Source organism: Caretta caretta, chromosome 2 (genome assembly GCF_965140235.1).
Source record: "Caretta caretta isolate rCarCar2 chromosome 2, rCarCar1.hap1, whole genome shotgun sequence".
NCBI lineage: Eukaryota > Metazoa > Chordata > Testudines > Cheloniidae > Caretta > Caretta caretta.
The window spans coordinates 148,167,231-148,188,154 of NC_134207.1; the positions used below are offsets into that span (position 1 = coordinate 148,167,231).

The window sequence follows — 20,924 nt, forward strand, 5'->3', positions numbered from 1 at the left end:
TCCCTTCTGGCTTGGAATCTATGAAACTTACAGCATTTATTCTGAATTTGAATGGAATATCTGAGAATTTACAGGTAAATCCTTTAGTTTATAAATTAAAATTAATGTAAAATTTGGTCCCCTTTGACACAGAAGTTAAATTTTAGTCTTTATTCCAAATTTTCTTAAGAATAGAATAAAAGACACTTCAAAATTTCCACAATGAACGTTAATTAAAATGTTATGCATAGACTATATCTGAAACTTAATTAAGACTTGATGGCTAAGTTATTAACAGCTGTTATATCTCAATGTTATGATTATATACGATGCAGACAGATTCAGATCAACAGCTCAGATAACCCCTAAGTGAGGCCACTGTGACTAGAGCGGAGAGAAATTTTTTGGCTGAAACTTTTTTCACCAACAAAAGGCAGATTTTGTGACACAAACATTTCATGAAAGTTTTGCTGAATTGTTTGTGTAAAAAAAACAAATGCTGAAAAAGTCAGCATTTTGTTATGACATTTTCTAAATGAAACATTTTTAGTTCAAAATGACATTTGGATTGTTTTTAAAATAAATAAACTGAAGGAATTTCAAAACAAAAAATGCTCAAAATCTACATGAAACATTGCACTTGAACTGAACTTTTACATACTTTTTTAGAATTGTCAGTGAATAAAAAAAATAAAAATCCATTCTTCATGCAGGTCTAACTGTGATATCACAGCTAATTTGCATGAACAATTTTTTTCATATTGACTCAGTAATATGAGGGAGATTAGACATACGTCAAGAGTTCTCATTGGTAGATTACCTAGCTTAACTGTATTTTATATGAAGAATCCACAGCGGCAAGGTAGTTGGGTATCAGTGCTTGACAGGTTCCCAGTGACACTGCGCTCTCAGTTTCACTGCATTTCACAGACATCAGGACTCAGCAATCAGGCTCCCCTGCTCCCCTCTTCAGATAGCAACAGTCTCAATCAGTCAATGCAAATTAAAGGTCAGATTCATCAATATGCTTCAGATGCTTTACCTACTCTGGTGATTCAAAGTAGCCATAAATCTAGCATAACTGGTGCACGCTGACTACTATGGCATACCAGTGAAGCTCCTTTTAACAGCTATTTTTTATTAAAGAAATTGATTTAAGGCTAATATGATGTATTTTACAATAATTAGATGTGACATGGTAGAATTTTCTATTTTTTGTTTTGTGTTCATGTATAAACGTTTTCATAATAATAGTACTAATACAGGAAATTCCCAGAAAAAAGACTATGTTAAAATGGATTAAAGCTGAGAGTATGTACCAATAGTTTTAGAGTAAAAGTCATTACAAGGATGATGGAATTATTGCTGAACCACGCATTATAAACCCAGGAAAGTCAGAGTTAATGTTACACTGAAAAGAAACCTAAAAATTTTTGTTAAGATAAGAAAAGCACTCAAATAACCTTGACTCTACCTTGTGTAGTAGGAAGAGAGCCTGAGACATAAGCCGTTGTATCAGAGGCCTGGTATGAGGCAGGAGCTGCTCACAGAATCTGGCAAGAACAGGACTGACTGCAGAAATACACATTCCTAAGAAGCACTAGTGCCTGAATGCTCACGCAAACACATCCCTATATCATGTGGCACCAGAACATCCCGATATCAAGGATGGTATAGAAACATTCCCCAAGGATAACAGGAACACACTGACACCTCTTAAAAGATAAGGTCAGGATGACAGTATGTAATAGAGATGTTTTGATCAAATCATAGAATATCAGGGTTGGAAGGGCCTCAGGAGGTCATCTAGTCCAACCTCCTGCTCAAATCAATGTGTACAATGTGATCGATGATAACTAGCAATGCCACAGGGCAGTAACTAACTATGTCAGGGGGCAGCACTAATTTGTTTGTATCGGGGTATAAAGATGTACCTCAGAGGCGGTATCTTTGTCTAGCCCTTCACTGAGCTGGTCCATTGTTACGGGCATATATGTATTAATGGTCCAGTAGAGTCTGTGGGATACTAGTATCATGCTTTGTCGACAATTAACCTGGCTGGGTGCCTTTGTCCCTTAACAGATCTTGTGGTCACTGGGTGGTTTGCTCAAGATCTGCCGTGCCAGCTGTCTGTGCAGGGCTGGGGCAGCACACAGAGGGAATACACACACCTAGCCAAACATCTAACCACACTTTGCAGGCACAGCCATAAACGAATGACAATCAGATTATGTTTACACACTCCCCCACATCAGTTCAAATCCTCACCTGGGCCCTGACTTGTCATGACACCCCTAGTAGCTGCTTCTATGGGGACTGAACAAAGGAACACAAGATCTAAATGCATAAGTCCCTACTCCTTCAGCTAAAGAACAAGGACCATACAAAAGTTAGTGGGCTCAAGTTAATGAGTGAAATTCCATGGCCTGTATTATATAGATCAGACTAGATCAGAGGTGGGCAAACTACGGCCCGCAGGCCACATCCAGCCCACAGGATCATCCTCTCTGGCACTTGAGCTCCTGGCTGGGGAGGCTAGCCCAGGTCTCTCTCCCACTATCCTCCCTCCCCTGCAGCCACGCGGGCACCACTCTGGGCAGTGGGGCTGTGAGCTCCTGGTGCCAGTGTGTCTAGCTCCAGCCGGGCGGCACGGCTGCCAGACATGCTGCTCTGAGCGGCATGGTAAAGGGGTCGGGGCCAGGGGGTTGGATAAGGGGCAAGGGATCCCTGGGAGGCAGTCAGGGGACAGAGAGCAGGGGCCAGTTGGATGGGGCAGAGGTTTTGCGGGGGGAGGGCAGTCAGTGGATGGGGAACAGGAAAGGTTGGATAGGCATGGGGTCCCAGGGGGCAAGGGTGTGGATAGTGGGCAGGGGATGGGGAACAAGGGGGGTTGAATAGGCATGGGGTCCCAGGGGGCTTGTCAGGGGGCGGGGTATAGATAGGGGTTGGGGGACTGGGAACGGGGGGTTGGATAGGGGGTGGGGTCCCAGGGGGCAGTTAGGGGTGGGGGGGCCAGGGAGGGGGCAGTTAGGGGACAAGGAGCAGGGGGGGTTGGATGGGTTGGAGGTTCTGAGGGGGGCAGTCAGGGGGCGGGAAGTGGGAGGGGGCAGATACCGGGTGGGGACCAGGCTGTTTGGGGAGGCACAGCCTTCCCTACCTGGCCCTCCATACAGTTTTGCAACCCCAATGTGGCCCTCAGGCCAAAAAGTTTTCCCACCCCTGGACTAGATGATGTAGTAGGAGAGAGAGCCTGGAGCACTAAGCCTGGTGCAAGATCTGAGACCTGACCCAGAGGCTGTGAAACCAAAGTCAGGCCATGTATTAAAGCAGATGCTCACAAGTTCACTGTCTGGTACATGAACTTGGCAACATTGTTGCTAGGTACTAGATAGTTAGATAAATATATTCCAGCTATTACAGATATATCCCAAACTAGTACAAGATCAGATGGTTTGACAAAATAATAAAGAGGTTTTGTCAAAGATGTTTTGTCCAAGATATCAGGAACAAGGAGAAGTAACAAACAGATATCATGAAACATGAAAGATAGTATGTAAATTGTTTATCCCAATTGTTTGCACTAGGACTGTACCTTGAGGGCAATAAACCTGGCCGAGTGCCGTTGTTACCGAACTGAGCCTGTGGTCTTTCTTTATGAGTAACACTGAGGTCTGCTGAGTTAGCAGGCTGCAGTATCTGCTAATACTGATAACACTGGAGCTCCAAGGACGGAAGCACTGAGCAGCCTGAACAGCATTACTGAGGCAATGGCATTTCAGCCCTCTACACTTAACAGATGACCTAATGGTCCCTTCTATCCTTAAAATATATGGAAGTACAAGGCAGCAGCAGGCTCAGAAATCTCTGTGTGTTGTGTAGTCAGTCCAGCAGGACAAAGAGCCAGATAGGTTAAAGTATATTACAGTTACATCTTCTGAAGCCCTCAATTATCGTGGTAACATGTACATCTAATACACTGTCAACTTAAGCGTCCTGCCTTTGGATTGATGACTGCAGCAGGAAGAGATTTTATTATAACTTGTATTATCAGAACTCTTTTGGTTGTGACATTATTAACATGTCTTATCAGTGTCCAAAATGTTAATTTTTAAAACCATTAAAGGGGATCATAAAACATGCTGCAACTTCTAACGAAGTTTTCTCTAAACTATATATACTAAAGAATTACATACATAAGTTTCATATCTCATATGGTTTTATTATAATTTACAAGGGGTCCAAAAACAATGTTGCATGTAATGTTTTTTGAAATAAAACTCTAACTAAGCTCAAACTGAATTTTCTACAATATTTTGAAGGAAAAGAAAAATCAAATAAGTTCACAAACGACAATCATTTTTCATTAATTCTCTCGCTCCAAAACACAGTTTATAGATAACTGTATCAGCCCCACTAAAATGAAGAATCTGGCACGGCCTCTACCATGGTGTCACTGCTACTTCACCATATTGCACTGGAAATTTTACCTAAATGGCTGACCAGAAAAACCAAACCCCTAAAACAATATTATATACATAACATACAACAACAAAACTATGTTAGAAGAACATTATTTAGGCAGCAAAGTTGAAGTATTCAAAAATTAGGAAATTCCAGACTGAAGGTTACACAAGAAACCTTAAGTTGGCTCCACCACATGTCCATCCTGTGTACTGAATGAGGCAGGGGTCCTATGCAAAAAAATAGTATATAATCACATAATTTAAGACTGTATCATAGTGCATGTGCCCTGCAGAGTGGGGCAGGGTGTCAAGACAAAGAATTAAGGTTAATTGTAGGCAACTGCAAACCTGGAATTTCCAAATTTTGGAGTGCTTCATTCTGCAATCTAAAATGTTATTTTAATTTCCTATGTTTGGTTTTGCTTTAGAGGAAAAAGCTACAAACAAATTCTACTATGTACAAGTACAAGTTGAGCCCTCCCCAACCCCCCCCCCCCCCAAAATCATGTATCATTAGTACGGTTAATATTTTGTCACAGTTATTTTAGTAAAAGTCATGGACAGGTCATGGGCAAGAAACAAAAATTCATGGAAGGCCGTGACCTGTCCAAAACTTTCACTAAAAATAACCGAGGGAAAGAGCTGACTGCAGATGGGGGAATGACAGCCTGAGCCCCACCAGAGAGGGACTGACAGCTCCTGCCACTGCTGGGTGGGGGAGGGAAACAGCTTCCACCCCACCTCCAGTCGCTGGGGGTAGGGGGACAGTTCCAGCCTCAGCTGCTCACAGATCTGGCCCTGGCCACAGGAGGGTGACAGCCTCAGCCACTGGTGTGGACAGCTCAGCGGTAGCCATTGGGGGAATGGGGACAGTTCCAACCCTTGCGGCTGATAGCTCCAGCTCTGGCCCCGCCCCAACTGCTGACAGCTGCGGCCCAAGCTGTGGGGTGGGGACAGCTGCAGCCACTGGAGGGAGTAGGGGGGGAACAGCTCCAGTCTCAGCCACTGTGGGTTCAGGGACAGCTCCGGCCCTGGCTGCTGATAGATCCGGCCCCAACCACTGGCAGCACCTCACCCCATCAATAGGACAGTGTGCATTGCTGCTGTTGTTCTAGCAGTAGTAACAGATTGGACTTAAAATGCTTGTATATTTAGGGGTTCTTTTTACTATATTTATTTATTTATCTGCATACTGCCAAAATTACCCTGAGAAACAAAAGCAAGAGAGAAGAAATGGCGTTTTGTAATTGTTTATATTTTAGCAAACGTTGAACAGAAGTTCCAGGGAGAGAGAAAAGGCACTCAGTTAGCCCCGTCCCAATTATCAAAGGCCTGCGGCAAGCAAAGAAAAGGTCATAAGGATCTCTTATAACGGAAAGTGTTAGGCAAACTAAATAAAGGGGACACTACCAGCTCCCGCTCTAATATATGAATTAAGAATGAACTTATTTGATTTTCTTCCTCATTTGAAGAGAAATGTCTCATAACAGTTACCTGTTCAACTACTATGGCATTTTGCAGCGATGTAGTCTCTTGCAGATGGGACACAAATAATCTCATATGGGACATAAAATCCTTGAAAGTAGAAACCTGTATACCAAGAGTAAAGAAATGATAAAATTCAGCAAAAGATGTTTTAGTTAACAACAGTAATCAATAATCCTTACAAGGTGGGGAAAATACCAAAGAAACCCATCACAGTAGCATTTAACTTCAAGAAGGGGAAACTACAAATAAAAAAGGAAGCTAGTTAAATGGAAATTAAATGGAACAGGCATAGAGTGAAATGCCTGCAAACTGCATGGATATGTTTTAAAAACACCATTATAGAGGCTCAAACTAAATTTATATCTCAAAATAAGAAGAAAAACAGTAAAGGACCAAAAAAAAAAAAAAAGGCCACCATGGCTAAACAACAGAGTAAAAGACGAGGTTAGAAACAAAAAAAGGCATCCTTTTAAAATTGGAAGTCAAATCCTATTGAAGAAAACAGAAAGGTGCATAAATTCTGGCAAGTCAAGTGTAAAAGTATAATTAGGCAGGCTAAAAAAAATTTGAAGAGCAACTGTAAAAGATATAAAAATTTTGCTGTTCATTTTTGTAAGTATAAGAGAAGCAGGAAACCTGCCAGTCAGTGGGGCCATAAGACAATTGAGGTACTAAAGTTGGACTCAAGGAAGACAAGGCCATTGCAGAAAAGCTAAAGAAGTTCTTCGCATTGGTCTTCACTGTGAAAGATGTGACGCAGATTCCGAAACCTGACCCATTTTTTTCAGGTGACAAATTTGAGGAACTATCCAAGACTAAGGTGTTAATAGAGAAGATTTTGGAACAAACTGATAAATTAAACAGTAATAAGTCACCAGGACCAGATGGTGTTCATGCAAGAGTTTTGTAGGAACTCAAATGTGAAATTGCAGAACTACTAATTCTGTTATGTAACCTATCGCTTGAATCAGCTTCTGTACTGGATGACTGGAGAAGAGCTAATGTGATGGCAATTTTAAAAAATGGCTCCAGAGGCAATCCTGGCAATTATAGGCCAGTAAGGCTGACATCAGTACCAGGCAAATTGGTTGACGCTATAATAAAGAACAGAATTATCAGATACATAGAGGAACGTGATTTGTTGGGGAAAAGTCAACATGGTTTTTGTAAAGGGAAATGTCTCACCAATCTATTAGAATTTCTTTGAGGGGGTCAACAAATCTGTGGACAAGCGTGATGCAGTTGATACATGGAATTTCAGAAAGCCTTTGACAAGGTCCCTCACCAAAGGCTCTTAAGCAAAGTAAGCAGTCATGGGATAAGAGAGAAGGTTCTCTTGTGGATCAGTAACTGGTTAAAAGACTAGAAACAAAAGAGTAGGAATAAATGGTTAGTTTTCACAGTGGAAAGAAGTAAATAGCGAGGTCCCTACAAGGGTCCATACTGGGACCAGTGCTGTTCACCCTATTCATAAACAATCTGGCAAAAAGTGGTAAACAGTGAGGTGGCCAAGTCTGCAGATGATACAAAATTACTCAAGATCCAAAGCTGACTGCAAAAGAATCTCACAAATCTGAGTCACTAGGCAATAAAATGGCAGATAAAATTTGATACTGATAAATGCAAAGTGATGCACATTGGAAAACATAATCCCAACTGTACATACAAAACGACGGAGTCTAATTTAGTTTTTAGCACTCAAGAAAGAGATCTTGAAGTCTTCTTCGATAGTTCTCAGAAAACATCTGCTCAATGTGCAGCAGAAGTCAAAAAAAGGTAACAATGTGAGAAACCATTAGAAAAGGGACAGACAATATGACAGAAAATATCATAATACCACTATATAAAACCATGGTATGCTCACACCTTGAATACTGCATGTCGTTCTCCTTGCACCATCTCAAAAAATATATATTAGAATTGGAAAAGGTATAAAGAACAGCAACAAAAATGATTAGGGGTATGGAACAGCTTCCATATGAGGAGAGATTAATAAGATTGGGACTGTTCAGCTTGGAAAGAGATGATTTAAGATGGGGAAGGGGATATGACTGAGGTCTATACAATCATGAATGGGATGGAAAAAATGAATAAGGAAGTGTTATTTACCCCTTCAAAGAACACAAAAATACACAAACAACATAAAAACACAAAAAAATGGTCACCCAATTAAATTAGTAGGCATCAGGTTTAAAGCGAAGAAAAGGAAGTACTTCTTCACACAATACACGTCAACCCATGGAACCTGTTGCCAGGGGATGTTGTGAAGGCCAAAAGTATAACTGGGTTCAAAAAAGAATTAGGTAAGTTCATTGAGAACAGGTCCATCAGTGGCTATTAGCGAAGATGGTCAGGGACGCAACCCCATGTTCTGGGTGTCCCTAACATTCTCACAGCCAGAAGCTGGGACTAGATGACAAGTGATGGATCATTTGATAATTGCCCTGTTCTGTTCATTCCCTCTGCAGCATCCAGCACCAGCCACTGTTGGAAGACAGAATATTGAGCTAAATGGACCAATGGCATGACCCAGCATGGCTATTCTTATGCTCAGTGGGCCTAATTCTGTTGTGCTACATTCCAACCCATTAACTTAACAGTCATTAAAACAATGGAAACTCAGAATGTCAGCCCAGATACAGTTTTCATATCACAAAGCAGAAAGTTGTTTAACACACAGCATAAGTCCTTTGTTACCACAATCTTGCATCATACTGTGACAGGCTGCAAGGGCAACAACAGCTACCTAGTAAAGAGGTAACTCAGACTTTCCCTTACTACTCACCTTGCAAAGGTGATCGGGGGAAGAAGACAGAAGAATAGCTGTTGGGAAGCTTGGGGGAACAGGCCTTGTCTCCTCCAGCAAGTTTCCCATATAAACTGTGGTTGTAGGTTTTGTTTTTTTAAGAATCTCCATGTATGTGGTAACTAGATAATTAAGCTAAGGCTTGTTAATTAAAAAAGGATTAAACAGATATGTCCCAATACAGAAAAATGTTACTAGCAAGAATAAGAAATTAACTAGTCATACGTGTCTTCTATAGTATTTTCTGATTTGTCCATTCATGGTAATCTTGATCACTGCATAACGCCGTATGCAGTAGACTGTTCTTTTCTCAGGATCTAGGATTTGTGAGACCACTTCCACGAGTTTATCATGAGGAATAGTATCATAAGCCCCAGTGACATCAGCCTGAGATAGAAAAAAATAAAATAAAAAAAATCCCATATTATGCTACTGTAAGTACCAAGGCTTTGGAGCTGTGCTCTGGCTCTGCTCCAGCTCCAGGCAAAAACCTGCAGCTCCACTGCTCCACGCTCCAGCTCCGGCTCGTACACATAACAACAAAGCTAAGGTAAAAGGACAAAATTGCACAGAATGTATTAGGCCGGAGGATGCCTGTTGGGCCAGTTAGTCCAATTCAGTGACAAAAATGAAAGACTACTCTGTGTTCTTTATGTTGAATAATCTATTCCCATATTCAGACAAGTGGGGATATCCAAACCATCAGCTTTAACTGAATTTAAGCTGTTATTATAAGGGGAGCGATAGCGGTCCCTATATTTAGGTTGCCCAACACCTTCTGTTATTAAAAAAATAGTATCGGACCATAAAAATAGATATTGGCATACTGTGAGTGCATAAGGAGTAGAATTAAGATTTAAAATGAAACCTTAAATCTAACATTTCTGAACTTTCCAGTGCTTGACTCTGCATTCTAAATAACTTTATTGAAATGATTTTTGTACGTGTTTTTACAAAAAGTTTCTATGCATTATGACCATAAAGATGACCTATCTAATATCTTCCTGAATTTGCAAACAGATAGCTGCTGTGCACCTACCACTGTTCATGGATTTGTCAAATAAAGGCAAAGTAAAGTTAAGTGTGAGGTCAGTTTCACTAGCAGTGATGCTGCTTGGAAAAGCAATGAGAAGTACCGGAAGCAAACAACAGAAGCATTCACAAGAGAGGACTGCCGAAAATTGACGTTAGGGAAGCAATAGAGGAGCCTAATCCCACTGGATCGTTCAGAAATGAACCTCACCTTTGTTATCAATGTAACACCTTCAATGCTAAAAGCATCAGCCTCTTCCACTTGAGCTAAAGTAGTAACTCCCTTAATTATTTAATCTCTTAAGTGGATCAGCCACTAGAAGGGAGACAAAGACACACACTGGGTTACATTTGTAGCAGCCAGGAGACTATGGCGTGAGCTTGGGCGTTGCACCTCCAGCATAAAAAGGAGGCTTGGCAGAAGAGGAAGGCTCCAAATTTATCCAGAAAGATTTACTAGTTGGAGGAAGACCAAAAAAAAAAAAAAAAAAAAAAGCAGCCTCTGAAATAGGGTCAGGTACAGAAGACGAGGTACAAATATTATAGAAAAGAAATGAAACACTCCACTCACTGGGAAAGAATCAGCATTATGGAAACAGAAAAATCCAGTGAAAGCAGCTCCCTGTGCAGCATTAAGAACATCAGCGTTGCTGAAAAACAACTGTACACTCGGCTCATGGCTAGTAGAAAAGCTTACCTTTAAAGAGACAGCTCAAAGAAAAAAAGTGGTCCTAAATAATATAAAAAAAAAATAATAAAAGCCTTCATTATTTCAGCAAGATCAGTTTGAACAATGGAGAAAAAAAATAATGGAAACATACCTTCACATAGTAGAAATGAGGTATTTTATCATTTGATTCAAGAACTTCAGAAACAAACTTCCTCCATATTTTATATATATCATCTTTCCCAAACACTGAGGAGCCTAGGAGACTGGTGTTTTCGGTTCGTTCATAATTCAGAACACTAAATAGATTTTTAAGTTGAGTGTTGAAATAATGAACCTATGGGAAACCAAAAGCCAAACTTAAAATGTTATATTTCATGTTCAGTATGTAGATTTTGCTTACAAAAAAAATAAGCACCCAGGGCTCTAATAATTACTGAAATCACAGAGTGTTAAAAAAAGGCAAATAGACAAAGTTGACTCATATCTTTACTATACTTTCTTTAGTAAGTTGCACTACACAAAAAGCCTTCAATTAAAAAAAAAAGTGAGTCACAGAAACCACTTCAAAGCTTCTATTTCTGTTGTAAACAATTTTACATTACATAACTATCTTGCAGCCAATCTGAGCTGTACACAACTCCCTTTGAAACCAACAAACAACATCCAAGAGTTGTCAGAGCTGGCTGCTCAAGATGAAGAAGACCGCGAAATTGCCCCATTGGGATTCCCATCTCTTGCTCGCCTCAGCAGAATCCTCCCAAGTTTGTACACAGACTGCAGAGTTCTCACCCTCTCAATGTTATATGTTAATCATGACAAAGGTGTACAGAAATTTGTAATTTCTGAAGTTTTCTAGTGTTTCGGAGCCTGTTTTTACACTGAAAATTCAATTATAGATTTAAATAAAAAGCTGTGAAAACTCAAGCAGATTAGATTTTATTTCTTTACTATAACAATTCTACTGTATCTGATTTTACTTTAATGGTTTACATAATAAAATTAGCAATTATTTTTAACAAAATTACTGGCTAATTTATTTCTCCAACTTTTTATTTAAGTGTCCTTGGTTAATGGTGAAAGTCACACTGTCACTAATCACATCCAGACAATGACCATAAAAGCCCCACATTTAAAAAAACAGTTTGCACCTGCAAAATCTGCTCCTTAAGTTGTACTGCTGGTGTAATATTAGGTATCTGAACCTCAAGTTTCCCCATTATAGGTAGAGAAAAGGTACAAATTATACACAGAAAAGGGATACTGGGTCACGTACTTCTTGTGCAGAATAGGTTGCATGGCTGCTACTAGCAGATCAGGCATCTGTATCAGATACAGATAGACTACAGAGATTACTTCTCAGAGACACTTACCAGATGTGTTAACTATAAGATTCTTTAATGCTCTGCCAAGTATGGCTAAGGTTAGTTTAAATAAGGCATTTTTATGTGGTTGACCACTATAATACAGTTTAGCATTCCATTACCTCTTACTCTTTAAAGTTCTACATTCCTACCTTTTAAAAATATACACTATCACACTACCTTTGAACTTCAGTAAGTATCAGTCTGTTAACTGTCTCTGAATCATACTGGTTTTCTAATTACATGGCCACAACGCATAATGGCTTGCTCATCTGACTGTCCATTAGTTGCAACAACTGGCTATGGTCAGTTTGGAATCCTTGAGTCGTCTTAATCTGCATATCCACCATCTACAGAGTCTTTTCTTTGATTATTCCTGAAGTTGTCAATGGTTTCTCTTGAACCTCCACTGTAAGTCTTGATCACATATGCTCTAGGCCCTGAATTATTTTTCTTTACGAAGCTGGAGTTGTCCATCCTCCTTGTCCATCCAATTTGTATGGTTCAGCATTGTCTGCTAAGCTAATTTTTACAGGATCTCCTTTCAAACATCCAATAACATCAAATCCTCTTTTGAATTCTTCCACCTTTCTGATTAGGCCCATCACAGCTGCTATGCTGTGGCCAAGAACATTGTTGGTTTTTGGTCATATGTACTATCAGTCATCCGGGGAGGTCCTGGATGACTGGAAAAAGGCTAATGTAGTGCCCATTTTTTAAAAAAGGGAAGGAGGAGGATTCGGAGGACTACAGGCCAGTCAGCCTCACCTCAGTCCCTGGAAAAATCATGGAGCAGGTCCTCAAGGAATCAATTTTGAAGCACTTAGAGGAGAGGAAAGTGATCAGGAACAGTCAGCATGGATTCACCAAGGGCAAGTCATGCCTGACTAATCTAATTGCCTTCTATGACAAGATAACATGTCTGTGGATGAGAGAAAAGCAGTGGACATGTTATTCCTTGACTTTAGCAAAGCTTTTGACACGGTCTCCCACAGTATTCTTGCCAGCAAGTTAAAGAAGTATGGGCTGGATGAATGGACTATAAGGTGGGTAGAAAGCTGGCTAGATCATCGGTCTCAACGGGTAGTGATCAATGGCTCCATGTCTAGTTGGCAGCTGGTATCAAGTGGAATGCCCCAAGGGTCAGTCCTGGGGCCAGTTTTGTTCAATATCTTCATTAATGATCTGGAGGATGGTGTGGATTGGACCCTCAGCAAGTTTGCAGATGACACTAAACTGGGAGCAGTGGTAGATACGCTGGAGGGTAGGGATAGGATACAGAGGGACCTAGACAAATGACAGGATTGGGCCAAAAGAAATCTGATGAGGTTCAACAAGGACAAGTGCAGAGTTCTGCACTTAGAATGGAAGAATCCCATGCACTGCTACAGACTAGGGACCAAGTGGCTAGGCAGCAGATGACAGAACAAGGAGTAATGGTCTCAAGTTGCAGTGGGGGAGGTTTAGGTTGGATATTAGGAAAAACTTTTTCACTAGGAGGGTGGTGAAGCACTGGAATGGGTTACCGAGGGAGGTGGTGAAATCTCCTTCCTTAGAGGTTTTTAAGGTCAGGCTTGACAAGGCCCTGGTTGGGATGATTTAGTTGGGGAATGTTCCTGCTTTGAGCAGGGGGTTGGACTAGATGACCTCCTGAGGTCCCTTCCAACCCTGATATTCTAAGATACTCTGAATGCAAAGCTTTTGTCTTTGTAAGTTGTTTTTGTGGTGAACTGGCCCATGCAGTTCAGAATACCTCCAGGGCTAATTTGAGCTGTTGCAGATGACTTTAGCTCTTGGAGGCATTTAAGGCAATTGTAAGCCTCTTCTGAGATGATTGCAACAAGTCAATAGTCTTGTCATAAATATTCAATTTCACTCTCCAAGCAAGTTTTGTGTAGTCACAAGTGATAGACCCCAGAGTTTTATAATGACTTGTAGCCTTCCTGCTGTTTAGAGCTTCTAAGCTAGTTTCAGGTTTTTCAAGTTGCTCCTGCCTTTTCTTCTGCTGTTTGAATAGTTCAGACTGCTTTGCTTTCTGTATAGCTGTGCATATGGTTAAGTCTGCCTTCAATAGTAGCTGCTGTGAAAAATTTTTATCTGTTAACCCAATAACCTGATATTTTCAGGTTTTCAAGTTCCAAAAATCTCAGGTTTCAGCTGTTCAACATTCTCCCCTGGTTCTTGAATTCTCTGTTGAAAACATGGTCTTTCATAAACCACATTTCTCAGAGGTATAATGTATGCATCATACATAGCCAGAACCGTTTCACAGTCTCTTTTGTGAATGTATTCAGTAAAGTCAAATGATTTAAAGAAATGCTCTGCTTCTTGCCCACAGCATAAATTAAAGAGGATACTTGTTACCTTGTTTGCAATGCGAAATCTTGCAAAATACTGCTTCCAGTCTACCCATTGTGAAGGTCTGTTACAGCTGAAGTTCTCTGGGTCACTGAAGAGTGGCATGTTGATGAGATCCTGCAACCTTTGTTCCTTCTGTATCTGTTCTCTTCTGGCACAAGTTGAGTAGGTTGCAGGACTGCTACTATCATTTCAGGCTTCAGTATCAGATATAGACTGACTACAGAGCTTCCTTCTCAGAGAGATATACACCAGATGCGTTCACTATAAGATCCTTTAGTGCTCTGCTAGGTATGGCTAAGGTTAGCTTAAATAACAATTTTACACATAGCACCACCTAGTGGCTGACAAGCACAATGCAGTTTAACATTTCATTACAGGGGTTCTCAAACTGGGGGTCAGGACCCCTCAGGTGGCCACGAGGTTATTACATGGGGTGTCGCGAGTTGTCAGCCTCCACCCCAAACCCGGCTTTGCCTCCAGCATTTATAATGGTGTTAAATATATTAAAAAATGTTTTTAATTTATAAGCGGGGGGGGAGGGGTCACACTCAGAGGCTTGCTATGTGAAAGGGGTCATCAGTACAAAAGTTTGAGAACCACTGCGTTTACATACTGGTCCTCAATCCTAGGTGGGGAAAATCCACACACAAGCACATACACTTACTCCAAAGTTTTTAAATAGGTTTGTTAAAAAAATTTTATCTTCTGAGTGAAGTATTCAGTATTATTCAGAAATAATCACATATATTCACTTATTTTACCAAAGGATAATCCAAGAAAACAGATTATGCTAAAAGCATTATTCAGAATAGAATTAAGGTTCCTGTCCACACAGACTTTGACTCCTGAACATCAGCTGGGGGGAGATGATTCTTGTGCAAGAGAAAGGGCTATAAGAGGAGAGGGCAGATGATAAAATTCCTATTTCATTTGTTCCTTTTTTTTAAAGAAATTAGGGAAAAACATAGCATGAAAAGCTACCTCAAAAGAAAGCTAAGGTTGCAAAATTGAGCACTCAAGAGCTAGGAACTGCCTGGCCAATGTTAATTCAAACTGCTTGCACATATGTAATGAGTATTTGATTATACGATCACATACTATATTTTTCATGGGCCCCCGGACTCTTTCACTGCATAAAATGGATCTGCTGTGGGGATGAATCAGGGCTACATAGTGAATGAGGCGGGTGTCTGAAGGGCTCTGGCCTCATTTGTTTCTGAAGTTGGAAAGTGTGCAGTAAATAAGGCAGGAGATTTGCAGGAAAAGAAAGGATGATCTTGTGGTTTAGGAAGTTGAATGACACCCTGGGGAAACTATCCCTGCTTCTGCCCACAGAATTCTTGTATGTTGCTGGGCAAGTCACTTAAATCAAATTTTTCATAAATGGCCATTAATTGTATCTCTCATTTCACGGGTGCCCAATTTGAGACACAAAGTGCCAGATTTGCAGAAATGTTGAGCATTCACAACAGCAACAAAAGTCAATTGGAGCTGTATTTGGAACATATAAAGTATGATACAAATGTTAAATATTCTGAAGATTAGGCCCTAGGCCCATCAATTTGGGAATCACAAATTACTTCAACAATTTTGGTCTTGATATTCTTCTGTGCCTTAATTCCACCATCTGTAAACTGGAAGTAGTACCCTCTCATTTTATCCAGGTATTGTGAATATTTGTAAAGCACTCTGATTCTATGATGAGAGCATCACAGAAAAACCCATAAGGAAATTATAAATTCAGAGTTTTCACTGCAGGATTTGGATTGTTTGCAGTAAATAGAGGATGGGACGATATACTGGACAATGAATACTAAATTAAATGTTGAATAACCATTCATTCAGTTAACACTAGTAAAACTATACACTGAATGAATCCAGGGAAGGGGGGAAGGGGAGGGTGCATGGGGGATTATGTATGTGATTTACAACGCACACTTTGCTTCTCTACAAAAGAAAAAGGACACTAAACTTTCTAAACTACTACATGCTACAAGGGGCCACAGCAATGGTTCCCTCAACCCACCTAGCAATATTGTTAACCTATCCAACTATACTCTCAGCCCAGCAGAAGCTGCTGTTCTATCTCGGGGCCTCTCCTTCTGCCCCTCCACCCCCACAAACATGATACAGTTCTGTGGTGACCTAGAATCCTATTTTCGACGTCTCCGACTCAAAGAATATTTCCAAAATACCTCAGAACAACATACTAATCCACAGAGGTCTCCCTACCAACACTACAGAAAGAGGGATTCTAGATGGACTCCTCCTGAAGGTCGAAACAGCAGACTGGACTTCTACATAGAGTGCTTCCGCCGACGTGCACGGGCTGAAATTGTGGAAAAGCAGCATCACTTGCCCCATAACCTCAGCCATGCGGAACGCAATGCCATCCACAGCCTCAGAAACAACTCTGACATCATAATCAAAAAGGCTGACAAAGGAGGTGCTGTTGTCATCATGAATAGGTCGGAATATGAACAAGAGGCTGCTCGGCAGCTCTCCAACACGAGTTTCTACAAGCCATTACCCTATGATCCCACTGAGAGTTACCAAAAGCAACTACAGCATTTGCTCAAGAAACTTCCTGAAAAAGCACAAGATCAAATCCGCACAGACACACCCCTGGAACCCCGACCTGGGATATTCTATCTACTACCCAAGATCCATAAACCTGGAAATCCTGGGCGCCCCATCATCTCAGGCATTGGCACCCTGACAGCAGGATTGTCTGGCTATGTAGACTCCCTCCTCAGGCCCTACACTACCAGCACTCCCAGCTACCTTCGAGACACCACTGACTTCCTGAGGAAACTTCAATCCATCGATGATCTTCCTGATAACACCATCCTGGCTACTATGGATGTAGAAGCCCTCTACACCAACATTCCACACAAAGATGGACTACAAGCCGTCAAGAACACTATCCCCGATAATGTCACGGCTAACCTGGTGGCTGAACTTTGTGACTTTGTCCTTACCCATAACTATTTCACATTTGGGGACAATGTATACCTTCAGATCAGCGGCACTGCTATGGGTACCCGCATGGCCCCACATATAAAAATATGCCAACATTTTTATGGCTGATTTAGAACAACGCTTCCTCAGCTCTCGTCCCCTAAAGCCCCTACTCTACTTGCGCTATATTGATGACATCTTCATCATCTGGACCCATGGAAAAGAAGCCCTTGAGGAATTCCACCATGATTTCAACAATGTCCATCCCACCACCAACCTCAGCCTGGTCCAGTCCACACAAGAGATCCACTTCCTGGACACTACAGTGCTAATAAACAATGGCCACATAAACACCACCCTATACCGGAAACCTACTGACCGTTATTCCTACCTGCATGCCTCCAGCTTTCACCCTGACCACACCACACGATCCATCGTCTACAGCCAAGCTCTGCGATACAACCGCATTTGCTCCAACCCCTCAGACAGAGACAAACACCTACAAGATCTCTGTCAAGCTTTCTTACAACTACAATACCCACCTGCAGAAGTAAAGAAACAGATTGATAGAGCCAGAAGAGTTCCCAGAAGTTACCTACTACAGGACAGGCCTAACAAAGAAAATAACAGAACGCCACTAGCGGTCACCTTCAGCCCCCAACTAAAACCCCTCCAACGCATTATTAAGGATCTACAACCTATCCTAAAGGATGACCCAACACTCTCACAAGTCTTGGGAGACAGGCCAGTCCTTGCCTACAGACAGCCCCGCAACCTGAAGCAAATACTCACCAACAACCACATACCACACAACAGAACCACTAACCCAGGAACTTATCCTTGCAACAAAGCCCGTTGCCAATTGTGCCCACATATCTATTCAGGGGACACCATCACAGGGCCTAATAACATCAGCCACACTATCAGAGGCTCGTTCACCTGCACATCCACCAATGTGATATATGCCATCATGTGCCAGCAATGCCCCTCTGCCATGTACATTGGTCAAACTGGACAGTCTCTACATAAAAGAATAAATGGACACAAATCAGATGTCAAGAATTATAACATTCATAAACCAGTCGGAGAACACTTCAATCTCTCTGGTCACGCAATCACAGACATGAAGGTCGCTATCTTAAAACAAAAAAACTTCAAATCCAGACTCCAGCGAGAAACTGCTGAATTGGAATTCATTTGCAAATTGGATACTATTAATTTAGGCTTAAATAGAGACTGGGAGTGGCTAAGTCATTATGCAAGGTAGCCTGTTTCCTCTTGTTTTTTCCTACCCCCCCCCCCGATGTTCTGGTTTAACTTGGATTTAAACTTGGAGAGTGGTCAGTTTAGATGAGCTATTACCAGCAGGAGAGCGAGTTTGTGTGTGTATGGGGGTGGGGGGGATGTGAGAAAACCTGGATCTATGCAGGAAATAGCCCGACTTGATTATGTAAAGAGTTGTCACTTTGGATGGGCTAGCACCAGCAGGAGAGTGAATTTGTGTGGGGGGGTGGAGGGTGAGAAAACCTGGATTTGTGCTGGAAATGGCCCACCTGATGATCACTTTAGATAAGCTATTACCAGCAGGACAGTGGGGTGGGAGGAGGTATTGTTTCATATTCTCTGTGTATATATAAAGTCTGCTGCAGTTTCCACGGTATACATCTGATGAAGTGAGCTGTAGCTCACGAAAGCTCATGCTCAAATAAATTGGTTGGTCTCTAAGGTGCCACAAGTACTCCTTTTCTTTTTGTAATTAAAAAGACGGTCATAATGCATAATACATAGGGGGCCCAAAATAGGGTTGCAAGGTCAACCTTAGTTTAGGTATTTCCTGGCTTTTGAGTGCCTGAGTTTGCAATCTTATTTTAAAATTTATTTTATTTATATATTATAATATAAACACCTATCGACAACCCCCTTGGATATTAGTTACAATATGACAAAAAAGAACACAGGCAAATTCATTATAGAGTGACCTTCTTGTCTCTGCTTTTCCTGTTCAATGTTTTTGCTCCAACAACAGTGTTCACTTTTACTATAGGTCGCAACCCATTTGGTTTAGGGATGAACCGAAGTTTTGATGCCATAGGAACACATTTCTTCTGCTGTACTTTTTCAATTTCCTCTGCAGATAATGCACGAAGATGCACTTTGGCAAAATGGTTTCTAAAATAAAAACGGACATTAAGTTTAAAGGGACTTAAATGCAGTAAGTTGCATATGTTTTATCTTCTGAGTGAAGTATTCAGTATTATTCAGAAATAATCACATATATTCACTTATTTTACCAAAGGATAATCCAAGAAAACGATTATGCTAAAAGCATTATTCAGAATAGAATTAAGGTTCCTGTCTAATCTAATCGCCTTTTATGATGAGATTACTGGTTCTGTGGATGAAGGGAAAGCAGTGGATGTATTGTTTCTTGACTTTAGCAAAGCTTTTGACACGGTCTCCCACAGTATTCTTGTCAGCAAGTTAAGGAAGTATGGGCTGGAAGAATGCACTATAAGGTGGGTAGAAAGCTGGCTAGATTGTCGGGCTCAACGGGTAGTTATCAATGGCTCCATGTCTAGTTGGCAGCCGGTATCAAGTGGAGTGCCCCAAGGGTCGGTCCTGGGGCCGGTTTTGTTCAATATCTTCATAAATGATCTGGAGGATGGTATGGATTGCACTCTCAGCAAATTTGCGGATGATACTAAACTGGGAGGAGTGGTAGATACGCTGGAGGGGAGGGATAGGATACAGAAGGACCTAGACAAATTGGAGGATTGGGCCAAAAGAAATCTGATGAGGTTCAATAAGGATAAGGGCAGGGTCCTGCACTTAGGACGGACGAACCCAATGCACAGCTACAGACTAGGGACCGAATGGCTAGGCAGCAGTTCTGCGGAAAAGGACCTAGGGGTGACAGTGGACGAGAAGCTGGATATGAGTCAGCAGTGTGCCCTTGTTGCCAAGAAGGCCAATGGCATTTTGGGATGTATAAGTAGGGGCATAGCGAGCAGATCGAGGGACGTGATCGTCCCCCTCTATTCGACATTGGTGAGGCCTCATCTGGAGTACTGTGACCAGTTTTGGGCCCCACACTTCAAGAAGGATGTGGATAAATTGGAGAGAGTTCAGCGAAGGGCAACAAAAATGATTAGGGGTCTGGAACACATGAGTTATGAGGAGAGGCTGAGGAAGCTGGGATTGTTTAGTCTGCAGAAGAGAAGAATGAGGGGGGATTTGATAGCTGCTTTCAACTACCTGAAAGGGGGTTCCAAAGAGGATGGCTCTAGACTGGTCTCAATGGTAGCAGATGACAGAACGAGGAGTAATGGTCTCAAGTTGCAGTGGGGGAGGTTTAGATTGGATATTAGGAAAAACTTTTTCACTAAGAGGGTGGTGAAACACTGGAATGCGTTACCTAGGGAGGTGGTAGAATCTCCTTCCTTAGAGGTTTTTAAGGTCAGGCTTGACAAAGCCCTGGCTGGGATGATTTAACTGGGATTTGGTCCTGCTTCAAGCAGGGGGTTGGACTAGATGACCTTCTGGGGTCCCTTCCAACCCTTATATTCTATGATTCTATGATTCCACACAGACTTTGACTCCTGAACATCAGCTGGGGGAAGATGATTCTTGTGCAAGAGAAAGGGCTATAAGAGGAGAGGGCAGATGCCCCAAATCATCTCTCCTTTGCTCTCTACCAACAACATCAACAACACTTGAAGAAGAAAAGAAATAGCATTGGACTGGGGGGGGGGGGATCCTGACTGAAGGATTCAACCAGTAAGGCTGTTGGAACTTGTGATGAG

At 41.5% G+C, this 20,924-nt stretch overlaps 1 protein-coding gene across 5 annotated transcripts in view; it reads right to left on the bottom strand.

The window, feature by feature from the left end:
* Positions 1 to 20,924, bottom strand: part of TERT (telomerase reverse transcriptase) — a 141,495-nt gene that overhangs the window by 107,731 nt on the left and 12,840 nt on the right. For all 5 annotated transcript variants that reach the window (XM_048839493.2, XM_048839496.2, XM_048839494.2 and 2 more), the window contains exons 4-7: positions 19,101 to 19,290; positions 10,590 to 10,772; positions 8,962 to 9,123; positions 5,937 to 6,032 (exon numbers count right to left, since the gene is read on the bottom strand). In XM_048839493.2, coding sequence (XP_048695450.2) covers positions 5,937 to 6,032; positions 8,962 to 9,123; positions 10,590 to 10,772; positions 19,101 to 19,290 — 631 coding nt within the window. The remainder of the gene's footprint in view (positions 1 to 5,936; positions 6,033 to 8,961; positions 9,124 to 10,589; positions 10,773 to 19,100; positions 19,291 to 20,924) is intronic.